The 23,084-nt window shown below is 38.5% G+C and overlaps 1 protein-coding gene across 10 annotated transcripts in view; it reads right to left on the reverse strand.

Moving 5' to 3' along the window:
• The window catches only part of HECW1 (HECT, C2 and WW domain containing E3 ubiquitin protein ligase 1), a 236,242-nt gene that overhangs the window by 117,592 nt on the left and 95,566 nt on the right, over positions 1 to 23,084 (reverse strand). For all 10 annotated transcript variants that reach the window (XM_085570302.1, XM_021531974.4, XM_021531968.4 and 7 more), the window contains one exon: positions 16,951 to 17,058. In XM_085570302.1, coding sequence (XP_085426428.1) covers positions 16,951 to 17,058 — 108 coding nt within the window. The remainder of the gene's footprint in view (positions 1 to 16,950; positions 17,059 to 23,084) is intronic.

Here is a 23,084-nt window from a genome sequence, read left to right on the forward strand (position 1 = left end):
AACTGCAAGTCCAGATTGTATTTTCACGTTGTAATTTTCTCTACAGGACTTTTAACAGCTCAGCAGCTAACTCATTTACTCGATGAGAGGACAGCAAAAGCTGAGGATATCACAATAGCTAAAATATGCAGTTCTCACCAATTATTCAAATCTTAATTTTCTTCTCCCCTGGAGATTTTTAGCTGCAGTTTGCATGGAACATTGAGAACTAGAATAAAGAGGAGCCTTTTAAAAAAAATATTAACTTTTGTAGTTAATAAAATATAACTTCAGGTATTAGCTTGTATGACAATGTTCAGAATGTTCAGACCCCACAGCAGGAAATCTTGCCATAGGTTGAAAAGTAGGAAATCAGTTACCACGAGAATTGGGAAAATTTTAAAAGAATCCATTTAATTAAACTAAAAATATTAGAGAGAACAGAAAGAGAGAATATATCCATATGTAGTTAATCTGGATATTTGTACCATTTTCAAGGACAAAGGATAACTAAGATGACTGAATATGTATTTGGAAAGAACTATGCAGTTATTAGAGGATGCTCTTAGTTTCACATATTTGCAACCAAACTGCCCACATACAGGTGGAAACAACAAGAAAGCAACTCAAGAGAGATGCAAGTGTCACATCCTATCCAGAACAGTGGCACAGCTAGAGTCATTCATCAAGCAGTGGTAGAGGTGGTGAATAATGAACATCAAAGATTTCATTCAGAGAATAGATCTGAGGGAAAATGTCTTACGGAGGCCTTCATAGGTTGGGAAATTGCTCTAGAAGCATCAGGGGAAAAACATTTTTGTTTTTCTCGATTCCTCTCTCCCCTTTTTGCTCATATTGCTTTCAGATTGAAATATTATGGAAATGTCTATTTTCAATTGAGAGATTAAACTTTAGCAAGTATAAAGCTTGCAAAATTATATACAATTTCTTTATGTGTAAAAATGCCATTAGGATTCTATTTGGCCATTTCTTGGCCATGAACCATTCTCTACAAATAACATTGTTGGTGCCATGTTTTTCACTGCAACAGAGTCCTAACACTTGAATCCATATGAAGATTGCTCTTGCATTCCTGAATCACCTCTGAGACATTTTAAAAACAGATGCAGAAACCTGTGGTCTTGGTACCACTGCCTCTGCAGATGAACAGAAAGCACTGGAAGTATTGGTAAGGCAGTAATATAAATTAACCTGAATATTATCCCGCTGGCATTTGTAAATAATACATAATTACAAAGACTGTTCAGATTGTAGTCTTGTAGATTAGCTTGTTCTGAAATAAAGGAGACCATTTAACTCTGTCCTGCTGCCCTAGCTACATGGCAGAGTGTACAGGTCAGGAGCAGGTGTTGTCCAGTTAATCCCCAGTTATAAATAAATGCGCACCATTGTAATTTTCATCTCTAATTATTTAGAGATCACTGGACCTAGCAATGAAGTTCTGATTGTGAAGTCAGAAAGTAATGAGGTTAAATTCTTTCAATTAGCAAAAATGTCAGTGAAACTGGTAAATCTTCCAAGAGATGAGATGCCTAAAGATGCTTGGAAATAGTCATGCCTGTGACAACTACCAAACTACCCAGCAATTCACATGGATAAAGAACTAAACAGCACTGTACCCCCTTTACACCAGGCTTGGTATCTCCATTTGTGCCACTTTTGGCTGGAGTGATTTCCTTCACAGTGGCTGGTATGTGGCTATGTTTTGGATTTCTGCTGAACACGGGAATTGATAATACAAAAATGCTTTTGCTGTTGCTGAGCAGGGCTCATACAGAGCATTTTCTGCTTTTTGCACTGCCACACTGAGGATTAGACTGGGTGTGCACAGAAAAGAGGGAAGAGACAGGACAGGTGACCCAAACAGACCAAAGGGATATTCCAGACTACATGACATCACACAGTATATAAAGTGGGAGAAAGAAGGAGAAAGGGGGAATGTTTGGGATGATGGTGTTTGTCTTCCCAAGTAGCCATTATGTGTGATGGGGCCCAGCTCTCCTGGAGATAGCTGAACACCTGCTTGCCCACAGGAAGCGGTGATAGAATTCCTTGTTTTGCTTTGTTTGCGTGTATAGCTTTTGCTTTCCCAACTAAACTGTTTTATCTCAGCCCATGAGTTTTCTGGCTTTTACCCTTCCAATTCTCTTCTCAATCCCACTGGTGGGGGAGTGAACAAGTTGCTGTGTGGGATTTTGCTGCTGGCTGGCGTTGAACCATGACACTGTCATACAGTGACTGTGTTACAGCTCTCCACTGCATTGTTATAAATAAGAAAATCCCCAGTTGTATGCTCAGATTCACCACTGCAACTATTACGGATGCACAAAAAATACAGCTGCCTCAAAGGAAGGCCTTCAAGGCACAGCAAGGCAAGACAATCAGAACCAGGCAACAGGAGGGGTGATTTCTGTTTTCCTCCTTGGACCAAGCACCTGTATAACCCACACAGGTTATAAGGAAGGGAGGGGAACTGAGATGTACTTCATCCCTGGACACCACAAAGACCACTCCCTATTCAGAGGAAAGCACTAAGAAGTTTGACTTTTGCCAGAGAACCTCTGCCATGGGCCTTCATCCCCTCTCATAAGGAAAAAAAGTTAATTTCACAAAAATTATTTCACTATCAAAGCCCTGTGTTATCTCAGTTATCAAATCAGTTTTGCAAATTAACTGGAACATTAATTTACTAGCTGAACATTACTCAGGCAATAGTTTACACTGCCTCTGTAACCAACCTAGCTCCTGAAAACACTCAACTCCTTATGAAACTGAAGTGAGAGGAAATAAAATCTAGTAGGGTCTGCTGATGAATTGCAACTGGAGGTATTGAAGGTTGAAAGTCTCCAAGAGGTCTCCTAGTTCCCATCATCCAGCCACTTTTCTGTCAGTGTTATTTGTCCTGTTGGTTTTTTTGATATCCTATCCCTTTAAAATACTTCCATTCCTACTCCTTCAGAATTATCAAAATTGCCCTAAATGTGTTCTCAAAAGTTCACTTGATCTTATAATTAATTCTCTGTTCCTTGCTTACTAAAGTCAACCTGATCTCAGAGGCTTAGTTTTCACTCTAAAAGAAGTTTTATGCTTTCAAATATAAGAAAAAGCTCTGCCAAGATGGCACAATTTCTCTTGTTGAGCTAAAAAAAACCCGAGAACACGCTAATGAGTATTTCAAGGAAGACCATATTCTTTGGGGGAGGCAGGAAGCATCAGCTGATGTTTGCTAGGAGCGTGCGATGCACCTGGGGCACTTCAACAAGCTTGTTGCTATTTACTCCCATGACACTTTTTTGTTTCAGTTAAAGAGCTGAGGTGACTAAGCATTAGGTAGGCACTTCTTACTGCTGTAAAAATCTCTCAGGGAAATAATGCCAGTCTTAAAAACTGAGTCATTTTTGATCAATTCAATCTGTTACTAAAAGAGCTGTTGTTGCTCTTTTGGGCAAGCACTGTGCATAAAAAAATGAAAGGTGTCAGAACCAGTAATGAAAAGGTAGCTGTCTCTGGTAAGTGGTTGGGAACCAAGTGAACCAAATCAGACAGCAAAGCAATTAAGTTATGAGTCATAAAGTTTTCCCTAGAGAGGAGCCAGAACTGGAATAAACAAATATATGATGCTGTGCTACAATCAAATCGCTATGGTACCATCCTGAATTAAAGCAGCCATGGTAATCTCTAGAAGTGGAGACAGCTTGTGTCAAAGTGAAGACTAAACCAATGGAGGGGGTAGAACTGTTTAAATACAATAGGGAAACTGGGAGAGGCATATGAAAAAAACAGGACAAGGAATTACAATGGGAAACCAAAACAGAGAGAGATTAAAGACAGCTCATATGCAGAACTAAGTGACTAAGCAATTGTCTTTGAGGGGAGGAAAGGATTGAGATTATAACAAAATCACTGCACAGAATGGGACAGGGGAGAAAACAGAGAGACTACAACTGTGTAGTCTTGAGTAAACAAGACTAAAAGAGATTAAAAGAAAAAAAAAGCAAGGAAAAGGAAACAAAGCAAGGAAAGGCACACAGGGAAAGAGTAAGAAAGTCAAAGTTTAAGAAGAAAGAAAGAGTCACTGAGCCCTTCAGGCAGCATAAGCAGCACCTACCTGTGAAACCTGATGTGCACTTCATGTCCACCTCTCATGCCTGACCTCCCTTTTCTACCTGCTGCTGCCTCCAGTGCCCATCTCCTCTTTATGAATATCACTGGAAGCATAGAGAGTAGGTAAATTGTGCAACACAAAGAGGTGAAACCTACCATTCCTGCATCAGCATGAGCCTTTCCCTAAGCATCAATAGTTTTTGGATAATTTTTGGTATTTTCTCATGATATTGTACCTGTCAGCAAAGAATTAATACTGCTAACAAAGATAAAAGTAATTACTGGCAGATCTAATTCGTACTTACAATGTTGATACATGGTACTGTTTATTTCCATCATAAAGGCCTGCTGCTACTCCATTGGCTCTTATTTCTGCTGCTCTATCAGAGAACCTGCCTTTTCCAAGCATTGGCTGTCTCCCACAGGCAATGGCAACACTACAACCATCAAGCTGGTTTGCTACTCATCTGTCTATGGACCATGCATTTCCTTAAACTGTATACTGCATCTCTTCACAGTATTTGTTTAGGTCATAACTGCCTGTGGCTTTCAAAAAGTGCCTCAGTTTTTAGACAACTAACATTTTAGTAATCAAACAAGGTCTAACAGATGTGTTCCTTTAATCTCTGTTGCAGAATTTCTTCCAATTTTCTGATGGCTTTTTCCTTGCTCTGCTCTAAAATGTACACAAACACTTAACAGACTTCTTTGGAGAAACTGCAAGACTTGAGATTTTATAGTCACACCTTTTAGACAACTATAATGCTTCCCAGCAAGAAAGAAAGAAGTATCTGGAGCCAGAATTAAGGCTGACCAGTACATATCAGCAATTTGAGGCACAAATATTTGCAAGGAAACTCTAATAGCTCAAAAACAAGTAGTAGAACACTCAGAAAATTTCTAATCAAGTTTTTACTTAAGCAAAAAATCCACACTTGCCAAGATACAGAAATGCACAGTTAGAACATTCAAATAATCTTAATTCTCCACCAATAATATATTTCAGTATTTGTAGTTGTAACTGATATTTGAAAAAAAGATAAGATAATCTTAGTATTTTCTTTTTTGTTGCACAGACTGTTCCTTCCCAAGGGCTGCACACTGAGGACTCCTTTATAACAGGAGAGCTAATTATTATCATTTATTTTATCATTGATTCTTTGTTCCATTGAAATGCAGATACTCTCCCCTACTGACTTTTGATTTTATTTCCTTTGCTTGATAATTTGATTCAGCAGCTACCTGGCATGACAAGGGTAGTAAGGGAAATTACTACACTAATAACAAATGTGTAGTCACAAATCTTCATATTCAGTGGTCCAGTCTCCTCTGTCCTGACCTCACCTGCTTGAGCCCTCAGTGTTGCAAGCTCCACACTATACTGATTTTGAGTACAGCTTTGTACAGTCCACCTTGACTGTACATCACCATGCCATTCATGGAAAGTGACATGTATCTGCTTACCCATGACTGCACTGGGAGGATTTTCAGGTGTGGACTTCAGAGCCCAAGACAAAATCACACCATGTTTGCCTTATGAACAAAAAGGCATTTAGGAGTTTCTACTGCAGGACAGATACAACAAAGTGACTCTGTAAACTGCTGTTCAGGGAAAACATACAGATCTAATTTCCATAGGCTGCTGCTTATTTGCTGCCCTCCTAAAAGCTGACCTATTGGCAAGCCATTACTAAAGAAAGCTAGCAGCTGGAATGGATGTGTGCTTATACATTTCAGCATTTTTATGTATTTCGCCATACAGCAGTACAACAGCATTGCTGATTATGAAAGTTGTTTGACAGTTTTCATTATAAACCTTGTTTTCAGATGCTTCTACATTTTCAAATATACATTCATTTGGAATAAAATTTTGTGTGCTGGATGCCCTCCTTGTATCTACAGAAAAGCACAGCAAGAAAATTTCATCCAGAATTTTATAGCTGAGGATAAGGAAAAACCTTGTTTTTATCCCCCAAGTTAATATGTGCTTAATATAATGATTTCTGCTCCATATTGCCTCATCTTCCTGTAAAAGTACATTAAAATTAATCTAACTTATAAGCCTCTCTAAAAAATTCAGTTTGATATGCTCATTTGAGACATCTTTGATTTTACTATCTAAATGCCCAGGAAATCCTAGCTGTGTTGAGTATCTTCCAAACTGACAGTAACACAGTCTGTTTCTGCAATACAGATCTAAATTTCCCCTGGCTGTGCCCCATCTGGAAGCAGGAGGACTGCATCTCTGGGTATCTCCCCAGTATCCAAGTAGCATGAAAGAGGAGCATATGAATCCACTCTCAATTTGTCCCCCTTGAAGGAAGAGACAGAGTTGGCTGGGGGTATTACAAGCATAGGGTGGGAAACAGGAGCAAGGACAAAACTGGGTAAAATGGTGAAGAAAAAACTACTGTGATTTGTGATACTCATAGGCCTGAGTAGAGAAGGATCTGAGGGGAGCAGGTAGCAGAGTGCTGTTTCAGTCTTGCTAAAACAAAGGAGCACTGCCAGCTGCCTTACAGTGGGAGTACAATGCACATACAGGGGCTCTGGTATTCAAACTCCCAATTAAGCAACTATAGCGGGATGGCTACAATTCTCTCCAGGCAGGCAGAAGTTGGAATGCATTAAAAATCTGCAGCCATCCAGCATCCTTCATGGTAGTGCAGTTCATCATGGACAAGGGTCTGTACCATCAAGTGCCCAGTAAATCTGGCATTTAGATTGACAACTGGAGTCAAGGCAGGTCGAGTGAGGCAGAGGAGATCAAGTCAAAGCTTCCACAGATAGCCATCACAGAAAAGGCCAGTGGAAGGATGCCAGTGCCCACAGAGTAGTTAAAGATGCTAAATGTCTACAATAAAAAGTGTCTTAGCCCTTTTGTTGCTGGGAAGAGAACCTGCAGTTTGTGTCAGCACATGTTCTGCAACTATTACTCCAGTTCTTAAATTTTATTGTGTAATGAGAATACTAAATCTGAAATTCTTTTTTTCCTCAGACAGTTCACAATTTTGAAAATAATAATTTCCTCCTAAAATTATCTTCAGATGGGAAGTGGGGAAGGGGGCTGAGGGCAGAAAAAAAGACAAGGACACAACCTGATCATTGCTGGCACTGAGTCATTTCTCATCCCATTTAAACCAAAAGAACTATTTCTTTCATATTCATAAAGACAGCAGTATTCAGCCTACAACAGGCAAGAATTTAATCTATTTATTTGCAGTTTACCCAACAGTGATAGCTATGTGTTCTGCCTTTATAGACTGTAGAAAGGACTGATAGGCACCAGTTTGGGTAAATGAGAGTTGGGCATGGGAGGTTTGGAACAACTTACTGCATTCACACACCTGTAATACCTGTGTTAGATGATGGAAGTGTTAAGAAACTTTTCTGTTTGTAGATTGATATTTTTAAGCCAGAGACAGAAGAGAGACGTGTCCAAGAGATGCAGGCTGCACCAAAAGCTGCTTCCCCTCCCAGGACACTCAGAAGCCTACAGCCCTTACTTAGGAACTGCCTGGGAAAGCTCTCTGGCGCTCTTCTAAATCAAAAAGATTGCACATTTATTCATCTTTTTACACCCTTGTGTTTGCATTCCCTACTTTGCTGCTTTTGAATTTCTGCCATCCAGATGTCTGTGTCGGAGGGAACACTATTTGAAAATTCCAACAACTACATTCACAGCTCAAATTCTGATACACATGCATAGCTCATCTTATTTCTAACCCCAGCTACACTTCATGTTTGGAACATTGCAGCAATGTACTTAACAATCAAAATCAATGTTGTTTCTTATGGTGTAAATTATTTTCTCTTAAGAAATATTTTTTATGGTTTCTTTAATATTGCCTCTTTGGATCTTCCAATGAAAGAAAATCACTGTTGAACTTGTAAAGTATCCTAGACATGACAAAGAAATGAGTCAGGAATAAAAACTAAACTGAGAGGCGTAGAAAAAGATCATCTTTGAAAATTAAATACTACTTTCTACTTTTAGATTTGGAGCCCAAGACACATTTACATTTAGGGTCAGAATCTAGAGCAATCTGCTCTGACAAGACAACCCAAGATCATTGAACAGTGGTATGAATATCTTCATTAAAGTGCAAAGGGACCATTAAGAGGAAGTGAGATTATTAGTACATGCAGTTTCATAATTGAAAGCTGCCTTAAAATGGCCTCAGAGTAAGAAGCAATGAGATCTGTAGCTCTTACTCTCAGGAGTGAGTCTAGAGCTACAAGTGAGCTATGACAGTTCACCCCATGGGGGTAAACAAGTCACTTCCTACATCTCTGCTTCCTACTGCTTCAGAAGTGACCAAGTACCTGCCAGGCACACAAGCTCTGCTGCCAGAAAAAAAGGAAGGGTTTGGAATAAACTCTGCTGTCTACTCTTGAAAGTATCACTGTAGCAATGAGTGGTTTTGGTAAAAGAGACCTGGAAAAAATCCACAGGCTGGACAACATTTAATGAGAGAATGTATAATGAAATTAACATAAGTAATTTAATGAAAGGGAAAGACAGAAAGAAATATCCTTATGTTATATAATTAAGTAAACAATTACAGCAAAACTATCTATTTCGAGATTGGTAGTGGTTTTTTGTTTTGCTTTGTTTTTTAATTGTAAAAGCTATTAGCACTGAGATATGGGAGGAAATTATACCAGCTACTGATTGAGTAAAATGAACATCTAAAGTATTGAAAGAGTTGGAGAAGAGTTTGAAAATATAAACCACTATTTGTCTGAGGCCATCAAGATCTTATTACCAATATAAAAGATCTTGCAGAAAGATGTTTCTGCTGGGCAGAAGTGTTTAAACCCTGCAAGGAGACCGTTAATTCATCCCTGCTGAATAAATCCCTTCCATTCTCTGAGATAAGTCTACTCTAGGTATACATTATGTTCTTGACATCTGGCAGTCCCTATAGCAGGAAACCTTGGACCAGGAGTAAGGTAACAATCGTGTTATATTTACTGCCTAGTTAACAAGAAAAAACAATTATCAAAAGGTTTCCTGCATTGCAGGTGCACTATTTCAGAAGCAAGAGGAGCTACTATAGCACTACACCACAAATATAATTCTGCCTTCCTCATAAGAGGCAAAGTAAGCTTTGTCTGTCTAATAAAACTATCCAAACACTGTTGTATGATTTGAATAAATATTGCCATAACTACTAGAAGGCATAAGAAACAGAATGGCTGCCTGAAATCAGGCAATAAGATAGTAGGGTTACAAACAAGTTTCTGAATTAGGTGAAGGGATTTATCTCCCTTTATACTGAAATTTTCCCATGTTCTGCTGGACATTTAAGAAGAGACCTTGAGATGTTTACTGCTGCAGAGAGATATTTAAGAGTATTTCTAAAAGAAAGCATGAAGATGTAAAACAAACTCTCTGCCTGTATAGACTGAGAAAAAAATTATCTTTAATACTTAGGCTTCCAGTTATGTTTTGATCCATTACTTTCACAATGTGAATTAATAGGATTACCAAAAAAACCCACAACTGTAAAATTCTCCAAAATTAGAAATGGTAAATTATTAACACTGATCTCCTGAATGCAGTACTTTTACATTATGATTTATTTATTAAGAAAATGGAAACAAAGCTCAGTATCTTGGTGCTCTTTTGGAATAAATATGACCTTTTGATGCCTGTGCTGATACCCTTCCAATTACATCTCCTTGACAAGCCCATTGCATTTCTCTTCTGTTTTTCCACAGAAATAAAACCATGTGGGCCAAAGCCCGCACCAGGCAATCTGTATGTGGTGGTCCACAAAGGTTTCTGGAGCTGATGGCACATGGGCTGCATGCAAGCAATTCTTACAGAATTCATCTCACTTGGCTTGCAGCAACTTCAGAAACACACCGCATGAAATATCCAAGGGGAGAACATAGGGTGCAATGAAGCAAAGAGAGGAGATCTGTCTTCCAGTGCAATTCCACCAAATCCCTAGACAGCATTATCTGAAAAAACTTTCCAGAAGCATTTAACAGTGGCAAAGACTAACTGATTTGTGAGTTGGAGGTGACACCGTAATATTTTACTGTCAATAGTAGAAAGATTATCAATGACAAAATAACACTATCTAAGTTATAGTGATCCATTATAATAAATCACATTACTTTAGCACCCATTGTGCAGAATACTGCACATCCAAAGTTCAAAGCAGCAAAACAATAGCTATCAGTTCACGCATTTATCAAACACTAGGTTAGATGAGAAAAAGCCAGCTACTAGCTGCACTACTGCATTTCAGGAATCTCTCTTCATTTCCTCAAGTGAATGATAGGCTCAGTGGTATACTGGTTGATACCAAAGGTAAAGCAGAAAACACATGACATATGCAGAAGTTCTGAATTTAAAGCAAATACAATTTGGCTGACGATACTGCTGGAAGACCAAATGAACACATAAGTGAACCCATACTTTCAAAACTTGGCACATACAGTTAGATTCCTCCAGACTTGAACTAAAACTTCAGTTACATTTTACTGCATCTTCATGACCACTTCTTTGGGAATTAGTTGATGTACGGCCTCTAAAGCATTAATACAATGCCTTTGCTTGTTTAAGTGGCTGGGAAGAGTTCATCTAAACTGAGGTCTCTGTGACAGGGAACTAGGGCTTAGTGAAGAATGACTTGCTCTGACATACATGCCTAAAATGAAGCATTATTTCTCATTCAAAGCATTCTGAAACTCCCATAACTAACCTATCAAAACTCTCACTTCAGTCTTAGCTTTGCCCAAGCAAAGTCCTTATAATTTCTTTAAGCACTGCCATGAAAAGCATGGGGCTGGTAGTGTGGGGACCAGCCAGGTGCCCCAGCGTGGTGTCACCAAGCATAGATGCCACAACACAGACATCTCCTTCCCTGTTGCGAATGAAAACACAAACAGCTGTGATCTCCAAGTGTTGAAACAAGTTGTGGAAAGGGAGAGAAAGACTGAGAAAAACCCAATCTGCAAGTCTCTTGATTAAGCTACTATAGTGAAACCAGAAGCTGAGAAATGGTGGTCTAGTGCCTTGTGTGGATTGACGCATGTTTCCATTTATGATAAGCCGATGCCTACAATCCAGGCACAGACAGAATTTGTATGAGGAGAACTAACAAGAAATGCAATTAAGGCAAAGATTAAAGGATCCTAAAGGATCCCAAGCATAGGGTTCTTAAGGAATCTCAACATGTGGTTTCAGACTCTGCTCAACTTCCCAAAGCTAAGCTTGGCTTAAGTATGAGTATTAAACTACTATCAGAATAACAGGCTGAGGAAAAGTACAAGGAATTTAAAAACTGTGTTTAGGGTGGAAGACAACCAAACAGAATCATTAAGACTAATAGATGTGCAAAGAGCTAAAGAGAAAGAACCATAAAACAATGCTATGTCTTCCTTGGGGGACAGAAAAGCAATAGTTACACCTTTTCAGCCACATGTCTCTATTATTACTTCATATCTGTTTTTTCTTCCCTAACACCTTTAACCGTTTTGCTTCTAAATCATCTTCACACTGTACTGCTCTAGTTTTTACTGTCTCTGGACTCAAGAAGTTTAAAGTAAAGCAGAATGACTGCAGGTCATGACAAAAGTTACATCAGGCTGGACTTCAACAGCATTATCTATATTTTTGCTTCTCATCTACTCTTTCATGAAATGAAGAGCATATGATTTGAGAGACATTGTGTTATGAAAATGGAGACAGGAAATTATTTCAGTGGGCTGGACTTGTCAACAATCTGTCCATAAAAAGGAAAAATTTGTAAATACTCTGGCTTCATTAAAGATTTTATTGACATGGATGTGCCTCATTTATTTGGAAATATTCAAAGCTGGAACATCCTTCAATTATTTGTACTTTGAAGGCAGCCTTTATATCAGCTTTCTAAAGATATATTTTCTAGAGAGCCCCAGATGAAAAGGCTGCCAGTTTGGGGACATTTCTGAACATACTCCATAAATGCACATATATACAGCATATATAGACCATAACATTGAATATACATCTTCTATCTGAAGATGTACCAGGATGTCTCAGATATCTGACTTTATTTGCATTTTTTTTTACCATTATTTGCCCTGTAGCCAATAGGAATAAATGACTGTTATTTCTGTTTTATGCTAGGGCCTGTCATCCTTCTTTGTTTTTAAATATTCATCCATAACAACAGCAACAAATTTAACCAAACAACTGCTCCATAAGTTTTCAAATAAAAATGCAACACAGATGACTGGTTACCCTTGGAAGTGGTTCTTGGTTGTCAGGTAGTGAACAGTCTTTAGAGAGGCCTGTAGATTACGAGGGGTCCCAGCTATCTAGCTATCTTCAGTGCAATTCTGAACAGTGTCAAACATTACCCATCATTGTAAGGATATGCTAGTTTGTTACAATGTTTGTAGGATACTGCTGCAACACACCTCAGTGAAATGGCCACTTGGATACTCTCTGTATTGCTGTGTAAACCAAAAGCATGCCAGAAATTGCAGTGCAGCAGAGCGTATTTCCTTTCCTGGAAAATCCATTATAGGCTGGTTCTTTCACTGCAGTGCCCTCCAAGCCTTAACACAAGGTTCACATCCCTAGTGGCATAGAGCCTCTCTTCACTCCTCCTTCCTCTCCTCAAACTCTGACCAGTTCATGGCTATAGTGGGTGGTAACTGTTTACCACTGACTTGTCAGAAAAACCCAAATTGCCAGACTTCTGCAGAAATGCAAAGCTGGCCATAGTACAACATTGCCTCTTCTGCTGTTAAGGCTTTTTGTTTGCTGAGTATTAATAGGAGATGAGTTCTGTTCTGCTGGCATTTGGAAGCAATTCCCTCTCTGGCTCGTACCAATTACGTATCTATCTGGCAACATTATGTTGTAAATTTGTGACATGCAAAGTTGGAAGGCATAGCCTTTCTCTGGGAAAGGTGCTAGTCCTTTTCAAGGTGAAAAAGTATATTGCTAAAACAAATGGAAACTTTAAATGTCTGTGGCATCTGAAAATGCTGCACAGGTACACATTAAGAAATTATCTGTGTTTTGAAAACTGACAGGGTTTTGTAGATGGTCTAAATCAGAAGGCTATTAGAAAATTCAAAAGCAACATGTATTTTGCCCAAATATTCCCAAAGCACAGAAGCATGTTCCAAAAAGAGTCAAGAATTTTGCTTTGTCATTGAACTCACAGAAAGCATTTTCTTAACTGGTGAGATTTTAAAATACCTGAAAAAAGGACCCTTAAAGATTTTGACTGGGCAATCCACTGAGAATAGCATGAAAGTGTAGCTTCAACAACAGAGCAGCATCTGAAATTGCAGAATTTCAGTTTTATACAAGAAGTGCAATTAAGGAAGAAAATGGTTGACATTTCTTTCCACATCTTGCTTTGTGGATCTCTCCAGTCCTTGTACACTTTTACAAATCTCTCTCAATATATTACTGGTTTCTTCTGCCCATGTGCACTATCCCTCTCTAGTCTGATGCTGTACGTTGTGGATCTGGCCAGTAATTATCATTACAACTGTGTTTGATAGATTTCATTCTGATAATCTGTTGCCATGAAGAAAATAACTTTTAGAGGCTCTTCCCTTCACTCATTCCCATTCCAGATCCCTGCCTATTGCATGCGAGCCACTATTTACAGTGATATGATGTCAGCAATCTGTTAAGTACCTAAAGAGTGGGTTTATGTATAATGACTAGAGGTTACATAATTAGAGCATCATATTTCATTTGCATTTGAACAAAATGCTCCTAAACATATATGCCTCCACAGTCAAAATATAGAAATGAGTAATAACCCTCTATTTACTTGACCTAATTTCTAATGCTTCTTTTTTTCATATTAATAAGAGTTACACTGTTGAAAATCAGCTAGTCTTTTAAATCTCTGATTTTTCAAGTTGCCCCACAAAGCTCTTTAATAAAAAAAAAGGCTCAAAGATTTATTTTTAAGCTGTCAGATGGCTGGCTGGTCACAGCATAAGGGTAATTTCCTTAAATGTGGTACAAAAACAAGCTGTGGGGAGTCCTACAGTCTAACTGATAACAGAAAAGCTTTGGCTTCTGAGGTTGGCCTGGATGATTCCCATGGTCTCCCTTTAATAAGCCTCATATAATAGCACCACCAAAAATATTTAACCTTTAATATTTCAAGGCCCGGGTACAAATCAATCTGCATGGGGTACCTAAAATTCTTGAAATCTTTAAATTCTCTATGTAAGGCTGATTCTTTATTTGGTCATACACTGATCTGCCCTTTATCATAGCTCCAAGACAAGCACTGCAATTTATACCATAATATTTTTTGAAGCAATGTGTAGTAGTCAATATTGACTCCTGTGGTAAAATGATACTAAAGTATGATTAGCTACAGAAAAAGAAAAAGCAGAAATTGAAAGTTGCCTTTGTAAGTGAGATACTCTGTTTTTTTTTGAGAATTAATGTTATAATCAGGAAGACTAATCAATAGTAAGTTAAGAGGATTGAAACAATGTATGGGAAAACAATACAGATACCTTGAAAATAAATTATCACACCTTAGCTACATTTTTTAGCCGAGTTTTATTTTCAGTATCTCTCTGATCCCTGAAAATGTTATGCTATGCAACAGAAAAGGGAGATATGATCTCTGTCTAAAAAAATAAATGTCTGAAGGAAGATGGTTTACACCATTCTCTTTGGATAGAAAATACACAAGGCTTTCAGACACTGCAGTTTTTAACGTAACATTTAATCATCTGCAAAGCTGTGTGCCTTCATATGTGAGTCTCAGCAATGGGCAGGAATCCTCAAATATGCCTTCAGATATTCAACAGCATACATCAACATTCTTCACTGCTTTAACTTCCCACTTGAGTAGTCAAGTAGCTCTCAGAGTACCTGCACATGCTGTTATTTACTACTGACTACTTCATTTTATCCTTTTTTAATTCTGGACAGGGAAATTATTTGTCCTTGATGAGTACACTGGTACAAAATCTCAGGGCTGATGTTCACAACCTCTTGATAGCAATATAACAAATTACCAAGAGGCAGTAACTCATCAAGCATGGGTTGCCCAACTATGGTGTAGTACAACTTAGTTCTAAGCATCAATGAAGTAATTATGCTAATTTGCATTTTCTTACAGTAGGGCAAGTGAAGAATGTACATGCAATCAATTAAAACAGCTACTGTGTCTCAGCTAATGGGGGCAACCTATTAAGCTGACATAATTCATTGTGCATTTGAGTCTTTAATGAAAGGTGGCCCACCTAAAGAGGCTTTCTCCTACGCAATTCTCATTTGCCTCTTTGTTTTGTATTGTGGATTAGCCAAGGAAGCTACCAGCAGTCTCGTCAAACTTTTGCCCTTCCTTAATATTCCAAGCTACTGAAGTCTCTTCAAATACCCTGCCTGGGATTTTTTATCTCCTTCCCACAGTTCTGTAACAGCTAAAGGAAAGTATGATCAGTCTCATGAATTTGTAACCATGGCTCAAAGCCTCTGCAAAGTAGAACCTGCTTTAAATGTTACATCCTCTAATGAATTTCTGCCCCAAAACCAGGATAACTGAAAAAATCCCATGTTCTTATATGTTAAGCAGTTTCCCATCTATGTATTTTTCAAAACACTGAATATAAACATTCTTTATGTCCTGTAGACATTTGAGCAGATCCCTAAATTCTTTAGAAGAATATGCTCAGTTTAACATTAGGAATTACAGACCAGCAGCAATACTTCATACTGCAAAGAGAGAACCTGCTTCTAAAACTGAGCAGCTGTAAAATATTTGCATGCAACACCCTTGCTGATACCAGATATTTAAGATCAAAGTCATAGATTGGACAAGCACAACTCATGACCTTTACAAACTGTTTAAAATATAGGTTATATCAAAGATTCCTTTGACTGTTCTCAAATATAGACAGTCTTAGACAGATATACCTTGTCAAGCAATTTATAAATGCTTTTACCAAACTTCTGAATTATGTCCAGGAGGCTAAGGCAGATAATTGGAAATGTGAGTTCAATTGTAAAACTGAAATTACTTCATGCTACTCTTCTTCATGCTTAACTCCTCCTTAAGGAGGTATGTGGCTCTTTCACCACAGATGTTTTGCTACAGATTTCATTCCAGTATTTTGAGTACCCTATTTCTATCTAAAGATGATTATAAATTGCATTTACACTAACACATGGTAAATTTCATGGAAAAGAGGAAGGATTTGAATGGTCAGGGAGATGTGACAGTCAGGGCTGGAAACATTAACTTGCTGTATAAGGAATCTAGTACTTTGCAGAAGCAAATTCAGTGTACCCTGGATAAAATATTAATATAATGAGGAACAATTAATTTGAAATCAATGTACCTCGATGCAACTACATATGGTTACACTTTTATTATTATAGATGATAATCAGAACTTGACCATTTCAACTTCTGAATTCACCTGAGTCTGCTAGAAGCCAGATGCACCATGAAGTTTTCCAATTAAAAGCCAACGTGATTCTTCCTGGAATGATATTATACCCCTGACTTCCTGTTTTCCTTAAAACCATATTAAAGTTAATGCAGCTCATTACTAATGGTATAGTCCAAATAACAACAAATTGAGTAAAACACATATTCATAAAATATTAAATAAAAAAGTAATTAAGTCAGTGCCCACAAAATTTGCTTGCAGAAACTGTAGGTTACTATTCCACCAAGTTATTCAGTTTCTATCAACACATTCAGCAATTTTGATAACATTTTTGGCCTTTCCTAATGGACGTTTTGGACATAAGATCATAAAAACAAAAGTACTAGCTGAATTTTCACTCTGGAGTGATTGAATTAAATCATAGTAGAATTGGAAAAATACTTACGCTCCACAAAGTAAGAGCTGGCATCAATCTTCCAAATAATTTGACCACGGTGAGAGCCATTGACGCCACGGTTCTTGTAGTCCAAAAAGTTTTCTGACAAGACCTCATCTATAAACAGAGAAGATTTGTCTCAGTAAGTGCCTGCTATGACCACATGCACAGCATAGTCAGGCTAAAATCACACCTTTGGCTTGACAGAACATTTTAGAGCTACTAGAGAGCTTGGCGTGACATGTTGAGAAAACAGATTTATCATTCATTTATGTTATTTAAAAGTTTAATCAAAGTGACTGAAGCAGCAACCCAAGATTGGCTAGGCCATGGGCTCATTGCTCCAGCTTCAGTGGGATGAAATGGATTTCACATCTGTGCTCTGACAAAGGAAAAGCCATGACCTCTACCTGCAGAGACCAGTCAGCAACCTCCTGGGCTCTTCCTCTCAGTGATAACAACAGTTTTAATTTTAACAGAGATTTGTACAAATGTGGTTTAACCAACTCAGCCTTGCTTGCTACAGCAGAAGTCCTTGGTGGGTGCTGAGATTCACTTCTGAAGACAATTATGCTAATTATTAGCTGCATTAAAAGTGAGAAAAAATGTGAACCACTCAATCTGACATTAAAATACTTCAGTTGTAAGCACTGTGAAGAATTTGCTTTGTTTCAAGAGGAAAAGAAAGATAATGCCATACAAGGGACACTGTGCCTCAGGACACAGGGATGGGGTGACCAACTCCAGAACAGAAGAGGCAGCCCAACAGACAAAGTTGAGAAAGCCAAAGACTATCACAATATTTTAATAAAGGAGACTAGATTGAAGGAAATGACACTTTCACTTTCACTGAAAGAAGAAAGCAGCACAGATGTCAACATTGTCCCATTGGCATTACACAGTTATGCTCTCAAAGGAGGAAGGTGAGTAAGTACCAACACTGAACTCTTTGGTGTTACTCTCTTGGGGGATTGCAACAGAATTCCTTCTAATGAGATCATTAACGACTGCAATGAATAATTACAAATAGCAATGCTATCTACAATAAATTTTCCCTTTGCTGACTGGCTAATTGTCAGGAATTATTTCACCAGCTGTGTTTCATGCTCTGTTTTGAAGTGCATCTCTGCTGTAATCCTTCAATAGCAATATCCTCTGATATGATTCTTGCTTTGTAATTTATTAATTGTGTCTTCTTTTAAATTCTAAATTATGTATATCTAAAAAAAGCAGGTAAGTGCACAACTGTTACTCTCAGAGCACTGGTTTACTTAAGAATACCTGTATTCATAAGTGAAGGAGCATCCTGGATACAGATCATCATGGATCATGGACATCATTCTGAACATTATATACTTGTGAGAGGACTTAAGCCTGTCCCTTTTGCTTTGGCATATACTGAAATCTTGCACTGAGCTGGAGCCTGGGAACCCTGCCTGGCTCTCATCCTGATGGGGTAGAGAGAGCATCCCCCAGTCCCAGCATGCTGCTCACTGGCTTCATCGCTTGTGATGTTTATTTCTCATATTTAGTCTCTGTAAGCTGCTGGAGATGCTCCAACGCCGGCCATGTTGTGATGATGCATGGATAATTACTTTTCTTCAAAATATACCATTTATAAAACACCATGCTTGCTTAATGAGGCTTAGCTGAGCTGGACACAATGGTCTTGCTTAAGAAACTGCAGACATTTTAGGCCAGAGTTTAGTGGCACAGGAGAGTCCAGAATCAGCTTTAAAATACTGTGTTCATAGGCAATATCTGTGGGGACCAGCTGGCACTTCCACTGTTGCTGCTTCCCACAGCTGGCACAAAGGCAGCGGGAACTCTGCCACACAAAACCCCTCTAATTTGACAGAGATGCTGATATATGCCCATACCCCAATGAAATCACATCCCTATTGCAAGCTGAGCCAATGGGCATGACTCCAGAAAACCCCTTCCTCTATTTTGTTGAAAAAGTGTAGGAAGCCTGGAAAACCAGGCTGAAAAGAAGGGCCTCTATCCATCTGCATGTCCAAGGTAGAAGACCATAAGAAGGGAAGGACAAGCAAGCCAGTCTATGGTTACAGCTGACAGGTGAGACCATAGGAAATCTGGAACAAGCTGCTCCCACTGAGTAACACCTGCATGCTGCCTCCTGCCATGGAGGCAAGAGATGGGCATATGGAAATTATCCAGAGAAAAGCAGGTCCCCAGGGAAGGGATACATACATGGAGCTAGTAATTTGCACATAGTTTATGGACAGTGGCCACTGGTGGAATAGAGGCTCAGACAGCAGAAAGGATAATTTAATATGAGCTTATGGAGCTCTGCAATATGTAGAGCACCTGAATAGCAGCAGTGAAGCTTTTAAGTATAAAACAAATTTTTATATTTACAAATGTCATAATTTAGAAATCCAATATGTAGGTTGTTCTCACAGTCAGTTTTAACCCTGTCTGTCTCTTTTGAAAGAAATAAGTCCCTAATTCCAAAGAAATAAAAATTATTTTTTAGTCTAGTAGAAATTTATGTTCATTAGGATTTTTAAGCCAGAAAAATTTTATCTCTAGAAGGTCCAAAAGGGAAGTTTTGCTCTTCCAGTTTTTAAATGTATGTGTTTTTGGAAGGTGAAAGATAAGAAAGAAATATCCTCTGGCAAGTTAAAAATAGCAGTAATTGAAACTCATCAGGAGGCTAGAATGTATGAATATGCCTGGTCAACCTGTTTTAATTGGCAAGTAACACTATTCCAGGCATGCTATTCCCTGAACACACACATTACATATGTAGCACGTTGACAAAGACAATTTTGCCTGTGAAATACAATGCTGCTTAGGGCATATGTACATGTACATGTATTTATCAACATTCATGCCATAGGTAAGCATATAGATGGTATGTTATGCTAAGGTGAAAGAGTATGTGCAAAGGAAAACTAATTTTATTTCATGTTTCTATTGAGAATCCCCAAAACAAAGGAACTGACCTTTAAAACATGTTGTGTCTTAATTCCCAAAGGTAAATGGTGAAGTACTTTGTTTCACCTCCACACAAAATGAAGAGCAAAGTTAATGCTGTTCCCTTTCATATATTTCAGGCAGCATCTAATGCCTTTTGACATTTTTCCAATGAAGAATTGTAATGCATCTCCCTCCCTCTACTTTTGAAATACGATTAACCTTTAAACTAGCTATCTACTTCCTCTGCATAGCTTGGGTTTGGCCCTGCTTGTCCAAAAAGCAGACACTTTGCAATTGCTCTTAGGTCTGTGGCTTCATTTCCCTGGGCAGTAGACAGCTTACTAATTAAGGATGAAAATGGGGGAGTATTTGGGATGTGCTGCACTTTGAACATCATTAGTTGCTCCTGGAGCTAGAGCTGGGGATGGTGAGGGTGTCTAAGATGGGGAGCCAGCAGACATTGCTCTCTGGCCCCCTATCCCTTGGGCATGCAGAAGTGCCAGCTGCCTCTTGGTTGAGAGGGGAGGAGACTGCAGACCTACAAGACTTTGTTGGGACAGGAGCAGCAGGTCCCACAGACCCCCCATGGGCCCTAGAGGAAATGAGGAAGGTGATGCATGACCTGGAGCCTGGCTGCCCGAATCCCAGTAACAGCCAGAGGGACAAGGCACACTAGCAGCAAATGACAGCAAGTGCTTTGGGAACCAGCAGCAATCTGATGGACTGCTTCTCCTCACCAAACCAGACACTGTCAAACACAGCCTTTTACTGCTAAAAATACTCTGTGCTGTCACTTCCATGCTGAGCATCCCAATATACTTCACAAGCACTAGAGAGAGATAAGGAACCAGGGCCACTAAAGAAACTTATCCTTCAGATGAAAGACAGAATCCAATTGACAAAAAGCATGCAGTTCTTCAGAGGAATTAGGCAAAATGTTGATAAAGTCCACCCCTCAAAAAGATCTGTAAATAATATAATGAGGACTTCAAGTGCTGTCAGCAGCTACACTAAACAGACAGGACCTCGGTATTTGAAAGTTTGTCTAAAATTTCCACAGGGAAGCAATCAGATAGTCAATACATCTTCCTCAGAAAGATTGATGGAGCCTAAATTACAAATATCTGAGTGGTGCTTTTCATTTGCTTTGTTTTACTTAGGAGGCAGAAATTAAAAACAAACTCCCCTTTCTCATACTGAGAATTTTGTATTTTGCTGATATATATGACTAGCCTGTCTTTCCACATTGTCAAAGACTAACAACTATGAAATTTAGAATAACATATGCTACTTTCAAAGAAACAAATAATTAACATGAGACAGAAATACAATGTCAGATAGGTTCCTGAACTGGATACAGTATTCCAGTCTCTTATAAATCACTAATTTTATTTAACACTACTTATTACATCATTTGCTTCCTGTAAATGTAATGCAATTATGGCACAAAAATAAAAGCTACACTTCATGACTTGGTCCCTTTTGAGAAGGAAATACTGTACTTCTGAAATTACATAAGGATTTCTAGTCTTCAGCTGAATAAATCTGCATTAATTTGAAATTTAAAAATGGTTTCGGTCAATATGTATGTCTGTATTATGACATACAACAATAGTTATTTTTAAAATATAAAAATTATAAAAATATAAACAAAATTATTTTAAAAATAGTTTTCTGCACAAAGAGGCTGAGCTCTTGTTGATCTGTTTCGCAACTAGCATGGAAAGCTGCAGGAAAGAGATTTCATAAATCACAGAATCAATTACTGGTGGGAAAAGACCTCTGAGTTCATTGAGTCCAACCTATGCCCTAACACCACCTTGAAAACTATTCCATGGCACTGAGTGCCACGTCCAGTTTTTGCTTAAACACCTCCAGGGACAGTTCCCTGGAGCCCGTTCCAATATCTAATCACCCTTTCTATGAGGAAATTCCTCCTAATGTCCAACCTAAACCTCTCCTGGAGCAGCTTGAGACTGTGTTTTCTCATCCTATTGGTGGCTGCCTGAGAGAAGAGGCTGGGCCTCACCTGGCTACAACCTCCTTCCAGGTAGAGGGAGTGATAATATCTTTCCTAAGCCTCCTCCATGCTAAACATCCCCAGCTCCCTCAGATGTTCTTCAGAGGACATGTACTTCATAAAGTATCAATAAAATAAAATTGTCTTGCAAAATAATAATAATAGAAAGGGTATGCCACAAATAATCTTCATATTTCTGATGTTTATTCTCTTACCACCCAATCTATCACTTGAAGAAAAACTTAAAATTATGACAAAAGCCTCTGCAATTCACAAGTTGAGCTTGCTGTGATTTGTATCAGGTCATGAAGGTGTTTTCTCTTGCAATCCTTTAGCATTGTAAAACCCAGCCCTTTGGAAGCCGGTCTTCCAAAGATCAATACAAGTCATCATTCTGCATAAGAGAAACTATTAATGAGAAACATATACCAAAGATGCAGATCCCAATTTCTTATTTACAAAGATGCCACATTAAAAAAATCAGAAATAATAGTTAGGAACATTTCCATTGACTTCAGCTGCTATGTATTAAGCTCCAGTGTGGGTTGAAATTTCACTGTTAATTCATTTGCCAATTGTTACTGCAGGAAATTAATATATTGTAATTTACAATTAGCATCCCTCCTTCTAGAACTTTCTAGGAAGACGAGTTCTGGAAAACAAGGGCCTAATCCTTCACTGGTGCTACAAGTTCAATTCTTGATCTAAGAGTTTTGCACATGCTTTTTTCAAGCACATGAATGGCTCCATTTTAATCACACAAAAAATTAGCCCCTTGCCCAGCTAGAGAAAAAAAAAAATTGGGAGGGAGAAATGTGAACAAGTGGAGAAGAGGCACATGTCAAGAGAAGCATGAAAAGAAAGTAGAAAGGGAGATAAACTGTAATAAAATGGGGGGTGAGTTGGCAAAGTTAGAACAATTCTTGGTCACCGAGGACAGAAGATGGTGGCCACAGGTAAAACTGCTCCAGGTACATTAGAAATGCATGGTGGATTTCAAACCTGAAGCAGAAAGAATTACACATTAAACCCAAATGACCTGTCAGTCACTCTCAAAACCAAGGAGTCTCAACTTTCAGCAAAACACTTTTATCTTTGAGCATCTAGTTTATTTCAGAGCCGTTTATCACTCTTTACCACTCCAGCACTCTCCAAATTACTGCTGGGAGATAACATT

Source organism: Lonchura striata, chromosome 2 (assembly GCF_050655825.1).
Source record: "Lonchura striata isolate lonStrDom1 chromosome 2, ASM5065582v1, whole genome shotgun sequence".
Lineage (NCBI taxonomy): Eukaryota > Metazoa > Chordata > Aves > Passeriformes > Estrildidae > Lonchura > Lonchura striata.